Here is a 20,929-nt window from a genome sequence, read left to right as displayed (position 1 = left end):
TGTGTCCATGATGACCGAACATGGCCACAGGTATATCACGAAATACCGTTTGTAGTTCGGTGCCAGGACTAGTTTTACATACCGTTGATAATAGATTCACACGAGGTTACTTTTCAGCGAAAGAATGATCTATAAGAACGCATGCAGTACTTCGAATGCTATTGACAGGACCTCATCGAGTAGATCCCCGATTAAGAGCTATACACATTGAAACTTCATGTATCTAACCACAATCCCGTATAGTGAAGGTCGACATTGGCGCCACATTTCACAAATGGGCGAGTATGGCTTGACATTTTCAATGACCACGTTCTTAGGTGTCATCATAGAGTACATAAGACATTTGTTATTCAATTCTTCATGATAATTCATATATACAGGTTTTAAAAGGAAGCAAACATGCGCGATTTCGTTCCGTCTTTACATGCATTCGTATCCGCTCAACCCTAAATCAGGGCTCAGCACTGATCTGGCTCACACGCCGGCCGTTGTTCTGCACTCTGTCCGCGGCAAGCGTCGCCGCAAACTTGCTCTTCGCACGAATTTGCGGTCCCTTCCAATAGAAGATATAGATGGGAATGACGACCAAACAGGAAAGACAGGCCAGAATGGTGCTGGCGTATTGGACATGCCACTCGTCGCCAATGTTGCTATACATGGGCGTCGCGTACATGGCTGAGATACCAGCGAGAAGATCACGAGCGAACGCATTACCACCCGTCGCGGAGGCAGAGTAGACACCATAGGAGGCGACCATGTAATCCACCGAGGAGAGGTAAATTGCGTAGTTGGCAATCCCGACACACGCGGAGAAGATCATCGACGCGATCCAGTGGACGTTGCGCGAGTCGCCTGCGGCGAAGGTTGTCCACGCAAAACCGAACAAACCGATGGGTTCCAGCGGTGCCAGGAAGAGCAGCCACTTCAGACGACGCTCGGGTGGAATCGCCGCATCACCATGTCGGAGACGAAGCTTCTCGTCCCGCATGAACCAGGGAAAGTAGCTAAAGTACGCGATGAAGTAGGCCGCGTTGATGGGGATGACCGCCCACGCCTGCCCAAGCGTACCAAAGCCCCATCCCTGTTCGTAAACGATGGCGAAGCTTTCGAGGAAAGTGAAGATCAGAGCATCGGAGAAACCAGATAGAAGGGACAGGCAAAGGACAATGGGCTCGCGCAACAGCATATGGAATGGTCGCATCCAGATCTTACCGGCTTCCTTGAGGGAGACCCGCGGAACCTTCAGCTCGTTGGGTCCGTAGATGTTCGGGTCTTCTCCTGACTTCCGGCGGCGCTTCGCCTCCTGGTCCATAATGATGGTGGAACGACTCTCGGGCATGAAAAAGATGATGGCCTGCGTAACTACGCCAAAGATGAGCTGAATCCAAAAGAACCATTGCCAGTCAAGGACTACATCAATTTCAACCACATTTGTTAGCAAGAAGGCCGTATGAGAGAAGATAGTGTTTACTTACAGCGTGCAATTGGCCCACCAATCACACCACCAATACTGGTACCAATACAGGAGGATAAGACGATAAAGGCAAGAGGGAACTGCTGTGTCTCGGGCTCGTAGATATCGGCAATGAGGCCGAGAGTGACACTGCCGCCTGCAGTGGAAATACCACCCTATGTGATGTTAGTTCATCCGGTTCGCGAATGCTTGCTTACCAGCGGGGGGGAGGAGATCCAACCAATGCACGGGCGACAACTAGAGAGCCCCAGTTGGGAGCAAGAGCTGCTGGGAGCTGCCAGACATTGATCAGGAACATGGAGAGCTGGAGGATTGGCCAGCGACCGAACTCCTCCGACCAGGGCGCCCACAGCTCGCAGCCTATAGAATAGGTCACCAGGTAAGCCATTTGGCCCGTCCGGGCGTGTTGCTCGCTAATATTGAATGCCTCGGAGAGCTGCTTGACGGCTGCGGGATAGACCGAGGTGTTGAAGTTCATCGACACTTGCACGAAGGCGACCGCGGCGAGATAGGTCCATTTCTTCCATCGCGGCCATGAGTAGCCCAGGATCTCATAACAATCAGCTTCCTTCAACTCGCGCTTCCCATCCGAGCGCTCGCTTTGCTTTTCGGCGAGCTTGTCAGCGATGTCCACGGGCGCGTTCAATTCACTGTCGGTGCCATTGGCCGAGGGCGGACTACTCTCGGCGTGGACCGTATGCGTTCCTTCTTGCTCTGGAAAATACATCCGGTTATGTGCGGGGATGAAGCTGACAAGGAGTCGAGTGTGAGCAAAGTAGATTGCGGTGGGCCTTCCCCAGCTTTTGTATTCCTATGACCGTGGGCTTAATCGACCAGCGCGCCGACATTCCGACGACGATCGATGACGTTGATGATGTCGCGGATCCTCCTGTGCAGAGCACTGTCTCCACGGGTCCGACTGATGTTTACATCGTGCCTGCAGTGTGGCATCCCAGAACCGGTTATGTGAAGCTGAGATGTTTATATCATTGGCTTCCGAATTCTCCCGACTCCACCGGTTTGCTCCACACCCTCCAGCCTGACGTCACCCGTCCCTTGTCTCTGGTGTTGAGATCTTTTCGCTATTTTGCGCTCTGTGGCTAGAGAATCTCTAGGCATCTTGTGAAGGCGAGGCAAAAGAAAGTAAAACTGTAGCAGGGTTCAGCCACCCCTTAGGGCTCTCGACACATCGCTAGTCTCAACTGGACTACTAGCATCGGTACCGCTACCCGGTGGACAATAAATATATGTATCAGCACGGAGGACTGAACAGCACGACAGTTCGCAATACTGCCACAAGACATACCGGAACTAGATGACTTGGCGAGTCTGACACTGTATAGTATCGCCACGGAAGTCACAGGGTGCTTGTTTATGGGTGGACACCAACTATGCCCATATGGACCTCCCACCGAGGACCACTGCTGTGCGAATACGTCCAACCGCGAATACACAACCAGTCATGAGCGGGTAGTATGAGAAGATCGAACTAATGTATATAAATACAGAGACATTCGATTGTTATGAATATCAACATGATTTACGAAGGAGGTACACTGTCTTTATTTGTTGTTTTCATCGGAAACTGGGACGCTCGGCGTATAGGGCTGCGGCGAAAGCCTTCAATCCGAGAGAAACACCCACCAATCGAGACTCTAGCCTCTTTCTCTTTCAAGTCCGCCGCCAGTCCTTTAATTAGGTTTTCGTCTGTCGAGCAAGCGTGGTCTTGGGGAATTTCCTACTCGGTCGTTAGTCGCTGCACGCTAGATGCCGGCCCACCGCAGCCACACCAATCGCATCAGTTATCAGCAGCCCGACGATCTGTTCGAGCCCTAAGAGAGTCTTTCTTTTTTAGCCCCTCGTAAAAGCACCCCGCTCTCGTCAGCCGCCGCAGAGGTCTTCAGCGTACATTGGTCCGTTGTGCCTTGGGGTCAAGGGCTAATCGGTACAAGCGATGCTGACAGCCGCAGAGGATGGGATCAGATGTCCAGAATCTGACAGGAATCGGGGCCTGATTCCCTGAAGACTGTCACCTGCTGCCAGACCCCACCGTCCATTCGTTTCTGGATGAGGTTTCGGCCCAAAGTTGCGTGATCACTATAAAGCGAGGGATCCCACCATAAGCCGGTGTCATCCTTTCTCCCACCGTGGTTCTCTCTAGATCATGCCTGAGCGGAGGTAGCGACCATCTGTTTCCCTAGAGACACAGCAACAATGACGGTTCCGAAGAACCAGATCCCCGCCATCTACGAGCGGGCCATTCAGAAGTACCAGGCGATCACCGACGAGCCGTTCGACGTGCAATTCCTGGTGAAAATTCAGAATGTCGAGGATCTCACCAAAGAAATCGACGCGAGGAACAACAGCTTCCGTGAATTTCGCGAGAAGCGGGGCGCCATCTTCGACGTGCTCAACGCCGCGATGATCCCGGTGCAGTTGTTCGGCGATCTGGCAGCGGGCGGTGCCTCCATGGTCTTCCCACCGAGTAGTCTTGTCTTTGGGGCCGTCACCTACTTGATGGGTGCTGCGAAGGGGGTGTCTGCGTCCTACGATGCGATCCAGGATTTGATGGGTACATTGAAGGTGACTAGGGAATCCGCCAGTGATTACGAACCAAAGGTGTCTAAATCCTGCTTAGGACTTCACGATCCGGCTCAAAGCGTATAGCCGGGAGTCCATCTCGGATGATTTGAGCAATAAGCTCAGCGATATTCTCGTCACACTGGTCGAGATTTTTGCCCTGTCGACGAAAGCCATTCGCCGCGGTCGGTTGCTCAAGTTCACACGCAATATCCTGCTTGGCAGCAATGATGCTATCCAGGGGGCGATGGGTAAGCTGGACAAATTAACCCGAGTCGAGGCGGATTTAGTTGGGGCCGAGACGCTGACCGAGTCGAAACGGACTGGTCGTGTGGTAGACGGGGTGTCGGCCACGGTCACCTCGACCCATACCACCGTGATCGAAACTGGCATGACGGTGAACCAAGTGAATATACGGGTGAATGAGGTGCAGGAGATGCTGGGCACCTTGCTGGTTTCGGTGAAGGAGAACAAGCAGGAAAACAGTGAGGATCGTGAAAAGGCATTGCAGGAACATGTCAACAAGATCCTGCGGCCATCGAAGACGGATTCTGCTCAGGACTGGTATGATAAGATCAATAAGGCCCGTATCCCGGGCACTGGGGATTGGGTTCGAGATGAACGGATCTTCAATGAGTGGCGGACCCAGGATATTCCGGTGATGTTTATATCGGGCAATCCGGGAGCTGGGAAGTCATATATTGTGGCGAATATGATCAGCCATCTTCTCGAGTTGCATCCGCAGGGGGTTCACAACACGTCGCTGACTTCGGTGGGGTTTTTCTTTTTCAAGGACGACAATCCGGGCACGCGGTCGTTTCACCAGGCCTTGCGAGACCTCGCGTTGCAAATCAGCAAAAATGACCCGGTGTATCTGAAGCACCTCGCCGCGATTGACGATTACGAGGCCATCAGCACACTCGAGAGCGCATGGCGACTGCTCTTTGTCGAGTACTTCGTGAGAAACCCCAACGTCGACAGCAATGTGTATATACTGTTCGATGGCGTGGATGAAGCGCTCGACGACGAGCGGAGGACATTCCTGAGTCTAGCCAAAGACCTGTACGATTCTGCCCAGGAGTCACACCTGCAGCTGGCTATGATCGGTCGACCTCACATCAGTGACCAGTTGCTGGAAGGTCTCGAGGTGGAGGTCCCAACAATTCATGTCACGACGCAGAAGAACTCGAAAGATATCAACCAGTATATCCACACGAGCATCAAGAAGTCTGTGGTTCTGAGGAGAGTGTCGGCGAAGTTACGACAGGAGATTGTGGAAAAACTATCGGTGAGAGCGGAGGGTATGTTTCTCTGGGTAAACCTCATGCTGCAAGAGCTTGTCAAGAAACGGAACGAGTCCAGTATTCGGAAGGCTTTGGACCAAGCACCCAAGGGCCTCAAAGAAATGCTCCGCCATGTTCTCCTCAGCTTCTCGACTAGCTCGAATGAAGAGGAGCTGGAGTTCCTCAATGAGATCCTGCTATGGGTGACCTGTTCGAGGCAGCCCTTAACGCTGGCCGAGGTGGAGTCCATACTCAGGCTGAAGTCACCCGAAGGGGACGGTATGATCTATCCGGAAGGCGCCCTGCGACGCCAATTTGCCTCCTTCTTCAGCCTGAACCGCGAGGATGGGCTCACCACGGCGGAATTGCAGACGATGTCCACGAACCAGACCGATTTCGATGCATCTGAGGATGAAGGGGAAGAGAGAGATGCTGATGAGGAGGCTTTTGAGGATGTCGAGAATTTTACGGATTTTGACTCGCACAAAGAAACAACGACCGTCACTTTCTGCCACGCATCCATTGGCGATTTCTTCCGTGATCCAACGGAAGGTAAGGCGTCCGATGAGGAAAGCCATGTTCCGGTGGGTGTCAATTACCTGAACGCGAAGGCACATGTGCTGAAGACCTTCTTGCGAATCTTTACCGATCCGGAGTTCGCGAAAAAAGCGGACGATTCGGAGCAAATGCTGCGTCATGCGGCCGAGAATTGGGTTCACCATCTCCTTACCACGCCCGCTTCGGACTGCTCCTTGGAGGATCGACGCGATATTGCCAAAATGCTGCTGGTGGCGCTTCGATCCGAAGACGCGATCACTGGCTGGATTGGCTATCGGGGCTGGGTATCCACGGAGGCGAATACGCGAGCCATCCGACAGTGGTGGGAAGATGAGGAAGTGTTGGCGTCATTGACGCCCGAGGAACAGGCGTTCATCTCCTTGACCCAGGCGGATCCCATCACGACCTTCCAGCCGGTTGTCATGTTATGCACGAAGAAATGGGTCGCAGACGACAGGTGGCTGGCTGCTCCGGTGGCTGCTGTCGCGTGGAGCTACCAGAGTCTCCTGAAGGGCAAGGAGGTTAACTTCCTCGAAAGGTTTGACCCGACGCCGGAGGAGATCATTGAAGCTGCTGGGTTTGGCGATTTGGAAAAGAATGCCCTATGGTATCGCCGATGCGCCATGGTTTTGCGGCAATTGACGTATTTCGACCAGGCGTTGGAGTACTTCTCGAAAGCCGTTGAGCTCGACCCGGACATGTGGCTGAGCAAAGCGGGTATGGCGATCGTCTATTCCATGAAGCAGGAATGGCAGAAGGCCATCGACCTGGATGAGGACATTGTGCAGATCTTATCCGTACAAATTGAATCCGATCCAGAGAATTCGGAACTCAAAGCCAGTATTCACACCAGTCTCGAACGGCTGGGCAACTGCTATCAGCAGCTCGGGGATTTGGAAAAGCGGTTTGAGGCATATAAGCGGGCCCAGTCGCTAACACCCTACTGCGACACGTGTATCAATGTGCTTCTGGAGCATTACGGTGCCAATCACGACCATGCAGCCACCATCGACCTGCTCCAGCAGTTGGCCGACACACCGGTTCCGGACGAAGACATTTCCAGGTTGACCCAGTCGCTGTGGGACAATCCGGAAGAAGACACGCGTTACTTCGTGCTCGCTGCCGATGCGGCATTGGCTACCGATCACCTCGGCTTCATGGTGGAGGCATGGCGGACTGCCGCCCGCGCAGCTCGGAAGGCGTCGAAGACGGTCACCGCCGCGCAGCTCGACATGTCCCTGGCTCGCATCTACAGCGAGTTCCTCCATGATCAGGCCAAGGCCGTCAAGCGTTGGGAGCGGATCATGAACACGTATGCATCGTCGAAGGACGAAACGGTGATTGGCTTTGCGAAGCTGAAGGCCTCCGTTGCCTTGGCCAAACAGTTTCTCTGTGATGCCGTCGAGGCCGGAATCGGAACCCCGCAAGCGGAAGAAGCGGGCGCAAAGCTCGAGAAGCTTGGAAGGCATGTGAAGCTCAATGATGAGTCTGCGCTGTGGACAGTCTCCAGTATGCGTGCCATTTGCTTAGGTATCTACTACCGCTTGTGCGGGCGAGACACGGAAGCTCGGGCTCTCTTCAAGCCATCCATCCAACGGGGCCTTGCGATTTTGTCTGACGATGATCCTGAGAACGACGTGTTAGGCTTTCTCGACCTTCTCAACGCCTTGGTGGCCGCGGGCGATGTCAAAAACGTGACCGCCGTGGCATATCACGAAGTCCTGGGGAAATACAACGTGGACGATCCCCATGGGGCCCTGGACCATGACAGTGCGGGCGATGAGGACGCCAACTGGTTGACCTGTGATGGCCCATGTCGCAAAGAGCTGCCGTCGCTGGATGATTATTATCAGTGTCCCATCTGTCTCGACACCGGATTCTGTCCACCTTGTGTCAACCTGCTTGCGGAGGGCGCCATGGGGATCAAGATCTGCAATCCGAAACATGTGAAGGATTTTATTTATGTTCCCCCGCGACCTCGGAACGTCCCCGCGGGGAAAATGCTGGTGGATGGGGAGGAGGTCGACTTTGAGATGTGGAAGCAGCAGCTGAAGCAGCAGTGGGGGATTTAATCTTTCGGGCGGTTGTTGCGTGCCGACCCGGTGTATATAGGTCTCGGCAACTGTAGAGCCAGTACATACGACCACAGGGTGTGGAAAACAGGGCTTCCCGTCCGCTCAGCCGTACTTAAGCCACACGCCGGGAGGTTAGTAGTTGGGTGGGTGACCACCAGCGAATCCCTCCTGTTGTATGTTTTTCTTTTCTTTGTTTCTTTTTTTCCACATTCGGTTTTTCTGCTCTTACGTGCTTGATCAATTCTTTCAGCTTTCTTGTGACAGCGTAGGTAGACTACAGTCGTCTTGCTCGTACCCTATCAACAACTCTCCCAGTTTATACCGATCATCCCTATGCCGCTCTTAGTGACCCAGGTTCCAATTTTCTATAGTCTACAGCGTGACCTAAATATATATCCGCAGCTCCTCGTGGCCAGCGGTTAGCCGCGCCATCCGCATGGAGCCCGTACATACCACGCAATACTGAAGTACGGAGTGATGGGAGATCCTGACCAACCTCGGGACAATATTTATCAAAGCCCTAGTAGGCACATACATATATGACAATGATGAAATCGATTCACTTTCCGGTCTCGTTCAGAGAAGAAGACGGTGCTTGCCAAGGATTACAAGGATTAGAAGCGTACTCCATCTATATGCATACAGACTTCCTTGATCTCACCGGCACGGTCACTCCGTGGCTGGGGCTTTTCTAGGGTCATGTCTGACAGGGGTATCTCAGGACCCTCCGAGATTGAAACCACCGGTAGGTTGGGCGACGCTGGGTCTCCCAAACCAACCCTGTCCTGGTCCTCCCGAGGATTTGGCGGCATCTGCTTGAGAAGATGAGGAGCCGAATAATCCGTCTGACGGTATGGGAGTCTTTAATGTGGAAAATGTCGGAACACTTGGTTGCCCAAATGCAGATTTTACATTCTTGGCATTAGTGGCACTGGAGTCAATTCCAGTACCAGAACCTCCGGTGGACATAGGACCAGGACCGACGGATGAGGATGCTCCAAATAGCGGGCTCGGATTATGCGTTGAAGAAGCTGGAGTGTTCCTGTTGCTGTTGTCGCCTGATACTATGGGCTGAGAAGGACTGCTCTTGGTAGAAACTGAGGATGTTCCGAATAGTGAACTCGTTGAAGCAGGTGCAGTGGTCCTGTTGCTCTTGTTGCTTGATGCCATAGGCTGAGAAGAGCTGCTCTTGGTAGAAACTGAGGGTGCTCCGAACAGTGGTCTTGTTAAAAAGGCTGTAAAGTCCCTGTCGCTATTGTCGCTCGATATTATAGACTGCGAAGAACTGCTCTTGGTAGAAACCGAGGATGCTCCGAATAGTGAACTCGTTGAAGAAGCTACAGTAGTCCTGTTACTGTTGTCGCTTGATGCCATAGGCTGAGAAGAACTGCTCTTGGTAAAGATTGAGGGTGCTCCGAATAGTGAACTCGTTGAAGCTGCAGTGGTCCTGTTACTGTTATCGCTTGATGCCATAGGCTGAGAAGAACTGCTCTTGGTAAAAATTGAGGGTGCTCCAAATAGTGGACTCGAAGAAGCTGCAGGGTGTCTATTGCTGTTGTCGCTCGGTGCCAAGGGCTGAGAAGGACTACTCTTTATAGGAGTCGAGTCTCCTGTTGAATCGGTTAGCACCGATAACCATGGGGCATGGGTCCCGGAGCTTTACCTTTGGACATTGGCTCGCTCTTATTGCATCGAGCAGTCGGATCCAGGCCTTGCGAACGAGACGGCTGTCTCAAGGCCGGCTTCACAAAGATAGACGGCCGCTGGAATGAGAGGCTCTCAGTATTAAAGAAGTTGAAAGTGCGCAAACCGGCCTGTAACTGGTTCAGCTCTTGATTCAGTCGTTGTCGGTCATGCTGAATATGTGGCGCCTCCTCGGCCAGCTCGCGAATCTGCTGGTCGTCCATGTTATTGACCGTTTGACTGGTGAAGATTTGTTCCAATGGCCAGAGAAGACAATTTTCAATGCCAAGGGTCGCGATGTTGTCTACGAACGTGACAATACTCATCTATCGATATGGGCGGGTCAGACTTGCTCGGGGGACATTCATGCATTGTACTTACATCGTAGTATGCCTGCATCTGATCGATGATCTCTGCGACTGCGAATTGATCGCTGGACAATTGAATCCTGGTAGCAGCCGACACTAGATCATCGGCATTGAATGACTCCGAATTATTCTCTCGTGCAGCACTTGGATGAGCAAGGCCAAGGCCCTTCCTCAGCGCCGCAATCTGACGGTTTGTGCGGGCGACTTGAATTTTCGACAGAAAGCTCTTTCCCACCGGTAAGGGATGTCCGCGCTTCGTGTACGCCGTAAGCTCCCCAAGTTTGTTCAACAACTCATCCTTCAGACGCTCCAGCTGGGGGGCAAGAACCGTACCCACCAGGAGGGTGTATGTAGATTCATCCGTGAGATGCCGGAGGAGAAGCAGGACAAAGTACTTCACTGACTCCCAGGTATTCAATAAGTGTAAGCGAGCGATGTCCTCCCAGGGTTTGGACTGATCTCGGAACAGGCTGCCTACAAGCCACTGGTTGGCACTGCCTGGCAGCTCGATCCCGCGATTCTTGCGCGCCTGTTCGCCGATTTCTTTCTCCAGCGCCGCACGCGTGATGTATTCGGGGGACCAATCGTCCATGTACATTTTGCCCTTCTCCAGTGGCAAGTGATCGCGTTGCATCAACACGTCCACGACCATCCGACGAGAGCCCCGCGTGTTCATGGCGTCCGCAAAGCATTCATTCAGCTCACGGATCACTGCTCGGAGCCGACGGAAGTCCTGAGACTCCTGCGTCTTATCTCTTAATTCGCCGAAGAACGCATCCGCATACATCCCATTCAGGGCTTGACTGGTGATGCGTTCGAAGCTGCTGCTGATGGCGAGAAGAAAGCCTCGTTGCTGCTGCAGGGTCGACCGTGCAGGTCCCAGCCTGGCCAACCTCTGCTGGCGGTCGACTATCCGATCCTGGATATCCGTGATCAGACCTGACAGATTGCGCCGAATGTGCTGTAGTAAAACGCTGCTGAGCCGGCGCCGGAGACTCTCGACGCCCACGGAGTCACGCGACAGGGACGCCCACCGGCCCTGCTCGAAGAAGCTTCTTTCCATCTCGTCTCGCGCGTCGTCGGGCATTTCGCGTGTTTCAAAGGACCGGTTCCGCAGCGCATGCCATCCGAGTCGCAAGTGGATCTTCTCATTCCGCATGAACTGCAGGTAGTTGTTTTCCTCCTCCGATCCGGCTTCGAGAATGTCCGGCTGCGTGATAACACCCAGCGTTCGCTCGCGCTCGCTGTCAAATCGCTCTGCCATGTTGAGTACCTCCTGTAGATGATAATCGGTTTTCGCACTGATCACCGCCAGGATGATAGTGCGCGTGTTCTTCATGTACTTCTCCGTCAAGCCTCGGACGATCTCGATTCCCCTTGCCCCCTGCGCACGACTCGTTGAGGTGTATAGCCCCGGCAGGTCGACCAGAGTCAACTCCGGCTGATCAGGGCCTGAGATGGCGACCTTCAACACGTCATCGCTAAACCCGGAGTTGACGGTGTCTTCATCGCGGATGCCCATACATTCTGTCGCTTGTTCAATGACCCTCGGCAGATCCTCGCAGCTGGGAAACCCCTGTGGCGCGAAGTTGCGCAGTTTCTGGCGTTCGGCTTCGTTGGTCCTCGATGCCCCCGGTTCAATGGACACATGAATTTTGGGCTGCGTGCTACGACGAAGAATCACTTCCGTCGCGAATCGCGTACAGCAACTACTCTTGGCTGGGAACCGGACCCGTGAGATCGCCTCGAGCACCGAACTCTTCCCACTCGATTGGTTGCCACAGACAATCAATTGCGGCAGTTCGACCAGGCCGCCAATCCCCAGAGCGCGGAGCTCGTCGATTCGGTCTAGTAATTTGGATTGCTGCGACTGCAGTTGTTGCATTGCCTGGTCTTGGGGCGACGGCGACATGGTGGCGAAGGTCAACTGGCCTGTACAAGGAATGCATTGAGAAACATGGAATAGAGGAAGAAGAAAAACAGGAAGCGGGGAAGCGTGCTCCAGGAGGACATTTATTTCCTTCTCCCGCAAGTCCTGGTGCTCCTCAATTCCCTTCAATGGCTGCAGGTCCTTGTTGCGGCGCAGTTACCATGCATTAGCGGCGCGTAATTTGGTTTTTTTGATTTGTCGCACGCAAAAATTCGAAAATTCGAAAACGTGCCAAGAACTGCGGATCATTTGCCATACGGAAAATCGCGTCGCAAGGCGTCAGATGTGGACACGTCGTTAGCACGTCTCGTACTGCGTTTAGCTTCTCATCGCGAGTACCAGCTGGATATGCCACACCAAGCATTGAACAAGCGAGACAGTGAGAGAGGGAGCAACAGGGTCAAATCTCGGGGCAAGAATCGCGGTGTTGGACGCGTGCACCTCGATTGTCGACTAAGGTGCTGTGAGAAACGACACCATCCTGTCCCTATATCTGAGCATCCGCGCGGCGTCTTTGCCGCAATATGGCGACTGGGACTTGGTCATGGCCTCCGATATCCATTGTATCATTCAGCTTGTCCGCCCACTGGGAGGAGCGATTGGTGTTCTGAACATTCTGACGACGGGGATTGTGGCGATCAAGAGTCCAAATCCAGTCTCAAAGTAGCGAGGCGAGAGAGAAGAAAAATCAGTACAATGAAGAAGCGAGAACGAGAAAGAAAACGGTAGGACCGTGTGATCCAGCGCCATACCGTCCCCCAAATTATTCTCGACCTCACTTTAGGGTTCTTCACTGGCGGAAAGACTGATCGGTTCGAGACTGCGGAATGCAGGTTTCAGATAAACCGACCGAATATCTGAGTAATCGGGTAGGCATAGTGATTGAGAACTGGACATCCGGTTCTTCCACCAGTAAAACCAGGAAACTAGTTCGAATGGATCAAGGGTTGACGCCCACGCCATACATGGTAAGACAACCACCAGCTGCTGTTGTTTCACCTCTAGATTGCAAGAACCTCGTGCTTAATCTCCGGCGCTAGACTGCAGAGGCTATGGGATCAAGCCTCCCAAGAAGAGCCAACGGGATAATCAATGTGGAACAAGCTTCCACCTCCCTTGTTTCATCCTAATATTGACAGGACCCACTCCCTCCGATGGTGCCTTTAAAGATGCTGTAGCCCGCAATCCCAACTGCTCGCCAACTGTGCCGGTCGCATTCACAAGCTCTATACATTCATTTCTATCTTCTCGCTTTTCATGATGCAGTCACTCATTACTCTTCTCGCTCTTCCTGCTTCCACGCTGGCTGGATCCGTGCTGTGGAGCGGGATCTCCGATGCTTCCCTCACCGTCGACGAGATTGACAAATGTATGTACACGAACCTCTCATCGTTCAACAAGACCGTGACTGACAGTGCTAGGGTCCTGGTCGAACCAGGTCGGTGCATGGCAATGGTACATCCACGGCTCTGGCAAAACGTCCGAGTATTTAGGCGTTTCCTCCGAATTCAAGAACCCGGCGGCTGCCGACGCCCAGGGACTGCGGATCACTATTGTGCGTTGATCCGGATTGTGATACATTTGTGCACTGCACCTAACCCTGGGCCTTAGGATGGAACCTCTTTCTGGAATGGGCAGACCATGGAGCGCTCCGAGCTTATCCCGCAGACTAAGGCTGATCTTGGCTCGGGCCACTTGTATTATCACTTCTCTCTTTCCACCAAGGAGACGAATCCCCCCAACCCATCGTTCGAGCACCAGATTGCGTTCTTCGAAAGTCACTTTACCGAGCTGAAATACGGCGCATCTGGCTCTTCCGACAACACCCTGAGCTGGAATGCGGACGGCAAATCACAGTGGTCGGTCCAGCTGGAGGCAGGTCAATGGTACAACTTCGCCTACGACATTGACTTCGACGCCCAGAAGGTTGGCCTGTGGGCATCCAACGGTTCCGAACCCTTGACTCAGGTTGTCGCACCGGTGAGTGCCTCGACCTCCTCCAACTCCGCGGACTGGCACGTCGGCCAGCTGCGTCTGCCGGGCAGCGAGTCCGACGATGCCGCGGAAGACTGGTTCTGGTCCGGCGTCTACGTGGAGGAGGGCCCTATTACTACGGAGATCGGCTCGTCCAGCTCTTCTGGCTCGTCCAGCTCCGCTAGCTCATCTAGTGCCGCCACCTCTGCGACTGCTTCGGCCTCTTCGGCCGCGCAGTCCGCTACCCCTACTGCAAGCACAACCAGCACTGCGACCAGTGCGGGCCCAACCACGGCTGCCACCACACAAAGCCCTGTTTCGACTACCGTGTCGTCGAGCGTTGCCCCCGCTACCTCGACTGCAGTCCCCACCAAGACCCCTGCAGTGGCTACACCCACCTCCTCCGCGGCTGCCTTTGCCAGCCCTACATCTGCCGCGGAGTTCTTGACTGATATCCGGGCTCTTTTGAAGGTCCTCCTATCCCGTTCAGGATCGGGAAGCGTGCATGCGCGCGACTTCGCCCGCCGTGAATGAGCTGGGACCGATGTAACGAGGCGCTTTGAACATATCCTCATATATACTGTGACAGTGGAGGATGCGGACTTCAGACACAGTTTATACTAGATTATCTTATTATCCCTATTGTGTTTATCGATACCGCAAAGCTAGTCATGGTAATCGACCTGTCATTTAGACCTTAGACAGTAATATCTAGCATGAGATGATACTCATCCCAACGTGCCTCCCGTGGTGTAATACCCGACAGAGCCGAGGAAATCAGAAGCCCTCAAGGAACTTCGCTACGCTGATTATCCCAAGCAATTGGCCAGATTGTGGAACTATATGTACGCCATAAGAATAAACTAAAACGGCTCTTTCAGCAATCTTTCGTACTTGGCCCTGATCGCGTTGGGATCGCTCCATGCTGCAGCAATCACTGCATCACGTTCTTTACACCGTGTCGGAGTGGCCACGACACGCCTATCTCCTTGAGCGCGAGCTTCCTTCACCAACGCCGATGTACGAGGTTGGCGTCTTTCTGCGTAAGCCTGAAAGAGGCTCGGGAGATCTGCGCCAAAGGATTTCAACTTCTCCGCGTCGTCCACACCTCCTGACTCGATGCATGGCATGTATTGCATCAGGTGGTAGCAGTCCTCCCTGAAACACGGTCAGTTCGCTGTGTGCACTAAGTATCCCAGAAAAGTGTCATCTTACAAAGCCTGGTTCGCGCCCTGGCCCAGGTGAGGAGTCGTGGGATGGGCGGCATCGCCGACCAACACACAGCGCTTGGAATGCCACTGCTCGGGGCTTAATTCCTCCCGATCAAAAAGGCCGAACTTGATAATCCGGGTGGCTGTCTTGATTAGGTCCACCACGGTCGGCTCAAAACCACTCAGCTCGGATGCCAACGTCTCACGCTGCGCTTCGATGTCCGCTGGATCGGACAGACGCCACGTCTCTTCGTGTGCCCGCGTCTGGGGGAGTGTGACGGCCCAGGAGGTAAGACGGGTCGATATGGGATACGCGATGATGTGTTTGCCGTCTCCGTACCAGTTACAGAGGCTGCCGCGTCGGAAGGCGTCCAGCGACTCCGGCGTGGGCGAGACGCCCGCCACCTGCGCCAGGCCCGTGAAGGTCGGCAGACCGGTGCGGATGCCTTGCATCTCCTGCATGACCCTCCGGGAGGCTGCCTTGATGCCATCGCAGCCGATGAGGAACGAACCGGTTACCGTGCGCCCGCCGTCGAAGATCGCCGTGACCGAATCCTCATTCTCCTGGATCGCCTCCAATTTCCACCCCTCGCGGAGTTCGATGTCCATCTCCCGCAGTCGCTTTTTCAGCATTAAACTGATCGAGGTCCGTTTGATCCCCGCTGCTGGCTGTCCGTACGTGGCTCTGAAGGCCGCGGGAAGCCCTGAATGACCCAAGGTCTCCCCGGAGGAGACGCCGTCCCAAAAGCCGGTTAGGGGCAGCGATTCTTTGGCAACTTCATCGGCGAGGCCAATCAGGTTCAGAACCTTCATCCTTCCCAATTGGTTAGCTGTTTCGGCTTCGCAGATTGATATCGAATACTCGCCCGTTTGGCATCAGCATCAGTGACGCTCCCGCATCTCCCAGCGTCTTCACTTTCTCAAACACAATCGCATGGTACCCCTTGCGCTGGTAAAATATTGCAAGAACAGGACCAGCAATTCCACACCCGATAATCAAAACCACCGGGGTGGCCATGGTGCCTCGAACGTTACAAAGATCCGATCAGGAAGTCTCCTGCCGCCGTGTTTCCCGTCGACTCCTAACACGCCACAGCCCGGATGATCTCGAAGAAAGAGACGCTTAAGGTATTAACCACAGCTTCTGTTATATCCTCGAGAGACTAATCATCCATGCTCGATGGAATAGTGTCACACGTTGAAGACACGGACCCGCTCGACCTACGGAGTCTCCGGGGCTACGGAGTCTTTAAGTTCTCTGTTCGGCCACTCCTGGCCTCTCGAGGCCCGGTCCAACCGCAATAGAACCGCAGCCATGTCGGCCAGTTGCGGTGAACGATGCATCTGGAGCGAGTGGCTTCAGATTATGACGTAGACATGCCCAGCTGACGTGGCTTGATTGTGTTGGGTGCCTAATCGTAGTTGCAGCGACAAGGTTACCTGGCGCTCTGAAGACACGGACGGGGAGAAGGTTCGATTGATCACCCGGTCCCTAACTCTCTATGGATGACGCAGATAAACTCGAGTCGGAACTTTGTATGGAACTAGTGGTTGTGTATAAGGAGGGATTCTGGTGAACGCCTCGGAATGGAGATTTACCACCATTGCAAGGCCTGGAATATGTCAGGGCCCCTTCGCGTAGGTAACAAAAGTGTGACAAGTGAAAGAGTGCTTTAACCACTCGAAGATGGTAGCTTGGATTCAAGAATCTTGCTGGCAGCACAACCAGCGACATGTAAGGATCGACACCAACGCTGTCCGGTGCCATGCTTGATCTGAGCGTTCGCACTAATGGAATGCAACGCTTTGACAGGGGGACTAGGCCTCCTGACCGATGGCACAGACCATCTGACCGCCACTAGTTTGTGTGTAAGGACAACCCGTCCGAGTTGGCCCCTTGAATGCACATCAATCCCATGTTCCATACACGAGCAAGAGCGTCCACACCTACGCAGCTGAACTGGTGGGTGGTACATAATGGTAGCTACTGAGATACCAGGCTTGTCAAGTGTGAGGGCACGGTGATAGATTGCTTTTCTTATCCTCGTCACGGCCCGCAGCATGGTTGATATGTCATATGTGTGATGATATCGGTGGCGATATCGTGGTAGTCTATTGATCCTTCTGACTACGCCACATGTACGTCTCACTACAGTTGTGGATTGGCACCCTTCACCGATAGTTATATTTGCAGGCAACCATAATCCGGTCTTTAGGTCCCTTTTCTGAGGTGTCGTGAGGTGCCCATATCGTGGATATATAAATTTCCGTGTTCGGTTGCGCTGAGCTCTGGTCAACACAGCCCCCAACCCACAGACTGTGGACGAGAATTGGATGGATATAGTATGAAGGATAGGGTCGAGTACGCCTGAGCTGTACTAATAAATAGTCTTATGGTTGGGACCGACGTTTGTAAGGCTAGGCATCTCAGCTTTGGATTGCCGTAGCTATTAGCCCTGTGAGGACGACCACGGAATACCAAGGCGTTAGGTGCCAAGAAATTAATGCATTATAAATAGTTCTAGTTGCACCACCATGCTCTATGCTTTTCAACCACAGACCGCCTGTCTAACAACTCCTGCCACCTGTGACTACTCCTACACCCGCGTACTCGAAACAGCTGAGTACTATCGCCTAGTAATCTTACTTTTCTTCCATCGAACTGGGCTGCTCTTTTTGAAATCTCTTCCACACCGTTCCCCTCATGCTGGGTGGGATCTCAATGGCGAAGAGACTGAGCAACAGCGCAACGAAACACAAAATAACACAACTATAGTAAGCGCTCTGGTAGCCGATGCGACCGTACGCGTCCTTCGGGAGAGATGGATCCCCGTACTGCCGCTGGATGCCCTGTGCGATGGCCGTGATCACGGCCAGACCCAGAACCGAACCGCCTACCTGGAGTGCCACATTGAACACCCCAGCAACCGCGCCCTGGTCGGCGCGAGAAGCGGAGGAAACGACGACGAAATTGGCCGTGATGTATACGGCACCGATTCCGGCAATATAGAGGACCATTCCGGGAAAGGTATACCGCCAGTACGACGTATCATGGTCAATGAAGGAAAAGAGGAGTACCCCAGGAATGGAGAAGCCCCATCCGAGGATAAACTGTCCCGCTGCGGGTTAGCCAGGTGTGCTCTCGCCTCGATGGCAGAGGAAGCGGATCGGAGAGATCGGCTTTGGGACACATACCATGAGGCGTGCACCGAGGATGGGCACTAGTCGACCGGACAACGTGTTAAAGATGAGGGCACTCACTCCCAGAGCGATGAAGAGGACGGAGGTGTGGATCGCACTGTTGCCGTAGGATTGGAGCTGGAGGGTCAGGAAATAGGTGCACGCCTGGCGGACTGCATACGTGTTCACCGCCAGCACGAGGGTGAGGTTAAAGGAGGTGGAATGGAACAGATGCGGTGCCACGATCCCGTTGGCAGTCCGACACTCATGGAAGACGAACAAGGCGAGGAGGACCACCGAGATGATCAGCGGGGCCAGAATACGCGCACTGCCCCATCCTTCGGTATTCGCGGACGTGAGTGCGTAGGTGAGGAGCAGAATGCCCGCCACACTCAGCGCAATGCCCAGCGGATCAAAGCGGGTGACGATTCTCCGGACGGCTGCCGCCAGGCGGTTGGTCGGGGCGGATGGTTGCCCAGTCTCCAGGTCGCCATCCGGGGACGCTGCTGCCTCCTCTGCAGGTGCACGATCGGGTCGTGGGAGGATGAAGAACGCCGCAGGAATGATGATTCCGGACAGGATGAGGGAGATCCAAAAGATCCATCGCCAGCCAACATATGCCGTCAGGACACCGCCCAGAATCAGACCGATACTGGTGACATGTCAGGGAAGAAATGAGGGCTGGGAGGTGGTCCGCTTACATGAACCCCAGGGATCCTGACACTCCCCAGAAGCCCAGGGCCTGGGCCTTCTTCGCCGGCTCGGGGAAACACACAGCGATATGGGCCTGCGCCGAGGGAATCGTAAAAGCCGCGCCAATGCCTGGGACCTTACGTCAATGCTGGGTCGCCACGGTGGGGTGCGGATGGGAATCGCTTACCCTGCAGGGCTCTGGCCACGACCAGGCCAATGAAGTTGGGGGCGAGCCCACAAACCATGGTGAACAGCGCAAAAAAGGACATGCCAAAGAGGAGCACACGGTGGTGACTAGTGGGATGGTCTGCATTAGCACGAGTCGTCTTGCGAATATCTCCGAGAGCACACTTACCCAAACAAGTCCCCCCCTCGGCCTCCTAGCAGCAGAAACGCTCCGAACTGAGGGAATTAGCACCCAAGCCAGATCCAATGAGTGAATCGCATACCGTGATCGAATAGGCAGAAATGATCCATTGCAGATCGCCCTCGGTAGTGCCCCACTCCTTCTGTATTGTCGGAAGGGCGATGGTGATGGCACTGAGATTGGCGAGGTCCAGAAACATCGCCGTACAGCTATGGCGGTTAGTCAGGGACAAAGCCCAACGGCGGAGGGAACGCACACGACGGCTAGAGTCAGGTAGGGACTTCGGCTGCCCATTTGGTATGGGATAGCGCGCAGTCTCGCCCATGGTGGTGCTCCCATCTCGTGAACAGCACGGCGGACGCAAATAACAGACACAATGTCGTAAGGGAAGGAGGAGAAAAACGCGAGGAGCCTCGTGTCATGGAAGAAAAGAGTCCAGGGAGGCGATTATGTACATCTTGCCCCTTTCCCTGAGATTTCTTTCCTCATTTGCTTTTTATTTGGATTTTTGATGTTTTTTTTTGGGGGGGGGGGGGGTGACAAGTGCCTGGTGGAGGCCGTCACTTTCTCCCGCATCACGGACCGCCCGCGGATCCTCCGCGGATCCTCCGAGTCTCGGACGGTTGGTTTTTTGTACCTTTGCGGCGGCTGTACGTAAAATTTGGGTGGTCTCGGCGGTCATCGCCGCAGGTACTTAGATCGCGCCAAATATCAACCAGTCGATCACCCACGGCCATGGAAACTCAATCGGATGCTTAGACAGGTGATTGACGCGGTATAATCCGTGGCACACGCAACCAAAAGGTAAAGGAATCGCAAAGCGAAGACGCCTGTGCTTCCACTCAGTAGTGGATCCTGCCGAACCCCCTTCCATCACGGACGAAGACCCGCTGAATTGCCAAGTGTTCACAGCAAAAATGTCGTTGTAACGGTACTCCACTAAGGCTGGTAGGGAGAAAAACATACCCACTCGGGCACTCCGATTGGTTGGGGACCTGCACTCGTACGTTCTCTGCATCTCATGAATGGGAATCCGAATTACTATGAATATCGAGCCGAACGGGCCAGGACAGGCGAAGGGGAGCACGTAGCACCTCTTCCTATATAGGACCATGGAGAGACAAGTCCAATTGCTGGACGCCGGACAGAATTTGCCAACTCTCGTTCAAACAAGCATGTGGATTGGGCGGGTGGCGGACCATTCGTTGATCTTCGCTCCCATGGTTCATGGTGGTGTGAATCCTTCAACGCTAAGAAAAGCCCATCAGATCTAAAATGTCTAGTCTGACACGTTCTGCTATGATTTTGAAGGTCGTTCAGCTGCCAAGAATGCCTTGTTTCAAGCCACCTTCCTGGTATTCAGAGTATCTGTGCCATCAGCCAAGACAGCAATATATCTTTTAGATCCCAATGGCTACAGAGCGACGTATGGAGGTAGCGCCGTCCAATGTTCAACCTCGTGGTGAGAGTCTACCTCCATATCCTTCTCCCCCTCTTCTAGACCCATGACCTTCTATTATGCCCAACCTAGGTCTCCGTGTTGAGTAACCATT

General features: G+C 53.8%; 6 protein-coding genes across 6 annotated transcripts; 2 read left to right on the top strand and 4 right to left on the bottom strand.

Moving 5' to 3' along the window:
* Nucleotides 1-451: 451 nt before the first annotated feature.
* ABOM_008000 (MFS multidrug transporter) lies at nt 452-2,222 on the bottom strand (the record flags this gene model as incomplete). Its single annotated transcript, XM_022535129.1, has 3 exons — nt 452-1,410; nt 1,476-1,629; nt 1,695-2,222. Coding segments are annotated over 3 exons (1,641 nt in total), but the record flags the coding sequence as incomplete, so codon positions are not given.
* A 1,466-nt stretch (nt 2,223-3,688) lies between these two features.
* ABOM_007999 (NACHT and TPR domain protein) lies at nt 3,689-7,967 on the top strand (the record flags this gene model as incomplete). The annotated part of the gene is made up of 2 exons (XM_022535128.1): nt 3,689-4,057; nt 4,113-7,967. The coding sequence occupies 2 exons, from the start codon at nt 3,689-3,691 to the stop codon at nt 7,965-7,967; spliced, it is 4,224 nt and encodes a 1,407-aa protein (XP_022387667.1).
* A 720-nt stretch (nt 7,968-8,687) lies between these two features.
* Nucleotides 8,688-11,933, bottom strand: ABOM_007998 (dynamin family protein; the record flags this gene model as incomplete). The annotated part of the gene is made up of 3 exons (XM_022535127.1): nt 8,688-9,580; nt 9,634-9,979; nt 10,035-11,933. 3 exons carry the CDS (start codon nt 11,931-11,933, stop codon nt 8,688-8,690), a joined length of 3,138 nt encoding a protein of 1,045 aa, XP_022387666.1.
* Nucleotides 11,934-13,211: 1,278 nt separating this feature from the next.
* ABOM_007997 (glycoside hydrolase family 131 protein) lies at nt 13,212-14,459 on the top strand (the record flags this gene model as incomplete). The annotated part of the gene is made up of 3 exons (XM_022535126.1): nt 13,212-13,320; nt 13,373-13,506; nt 13,563-14,459. The coding sequence occupies 3 exons, from the start codon at nt 13,212-13,214 to the stop codon at nt 14,457-14,459; spliced, it is 1,140 nt and encodes a 379-aa protein (XP_022387675.1).
* Nucleotides 14,460-14,788: 329 nt separating this feature from the next.
* ABOM_007996 (FAD-dependent oxidoreductase) lies at nt 14,789-16,154 on the bottom strand (the record flags this gene model as incomplete). Its single annotated transcript, XM_022535125.1, has 3 exons — nt 14,789-15,083; nt 15,141-15,950; nt 16,027-16,154. 3 exons carry the CDS (start codon nt 16,152-16,154, stop codon nt 14,789-14,791), a joined length of 1,233 nt encoding a protein of 410 aa, XP_022387674.1.
* A 1,625-nt stretch (nt 16,155-17,779) lies between these two features.
* Nucleotides 17,780-19,715, bottom strand: ABOM_007995 (aminotriazole resistance protein; the record flags this gene model as incomplete). The annotated part of the gene is made up of 7 exons (XM_022535124.1): nt 17,780-18,247; nt 18,332-18,968; nt 19,018-19,138; nt 19,197-19,303; nt 19,365-19,411; nt 19,459-19,585; nt 19,633-19,715. 7 exons carry the CDS (start codon nt 19,713-19,715, stop codon nt 17,780-17,782), a joined length of 1,590 nt encoding a protein of 529 aa, XP_022387673.1.
* Between the last annotated feature and the right edge of the window lie 1,214 nt (nt 19,716-20,929).

Source organism: Aspergillus bombycis (genome assembly GCF_001792695.1).
Source record: "Aspergillus bombycis strain NRRL26010 chromosome Unknown contig00062, whole genome shotgun sequence".
NCBI lineage: Eukaryota > Fungi > Ascomycota > Eurotiomycetes > Eurotiales > Aspergillaceae > Aspergillus > Aspergillus bombycis.
The sequence above is the reverse complement of the archived record's forward strand: the minus strand, read 5'-3'. Positions and strand labels throughout refer to the sequence as shown.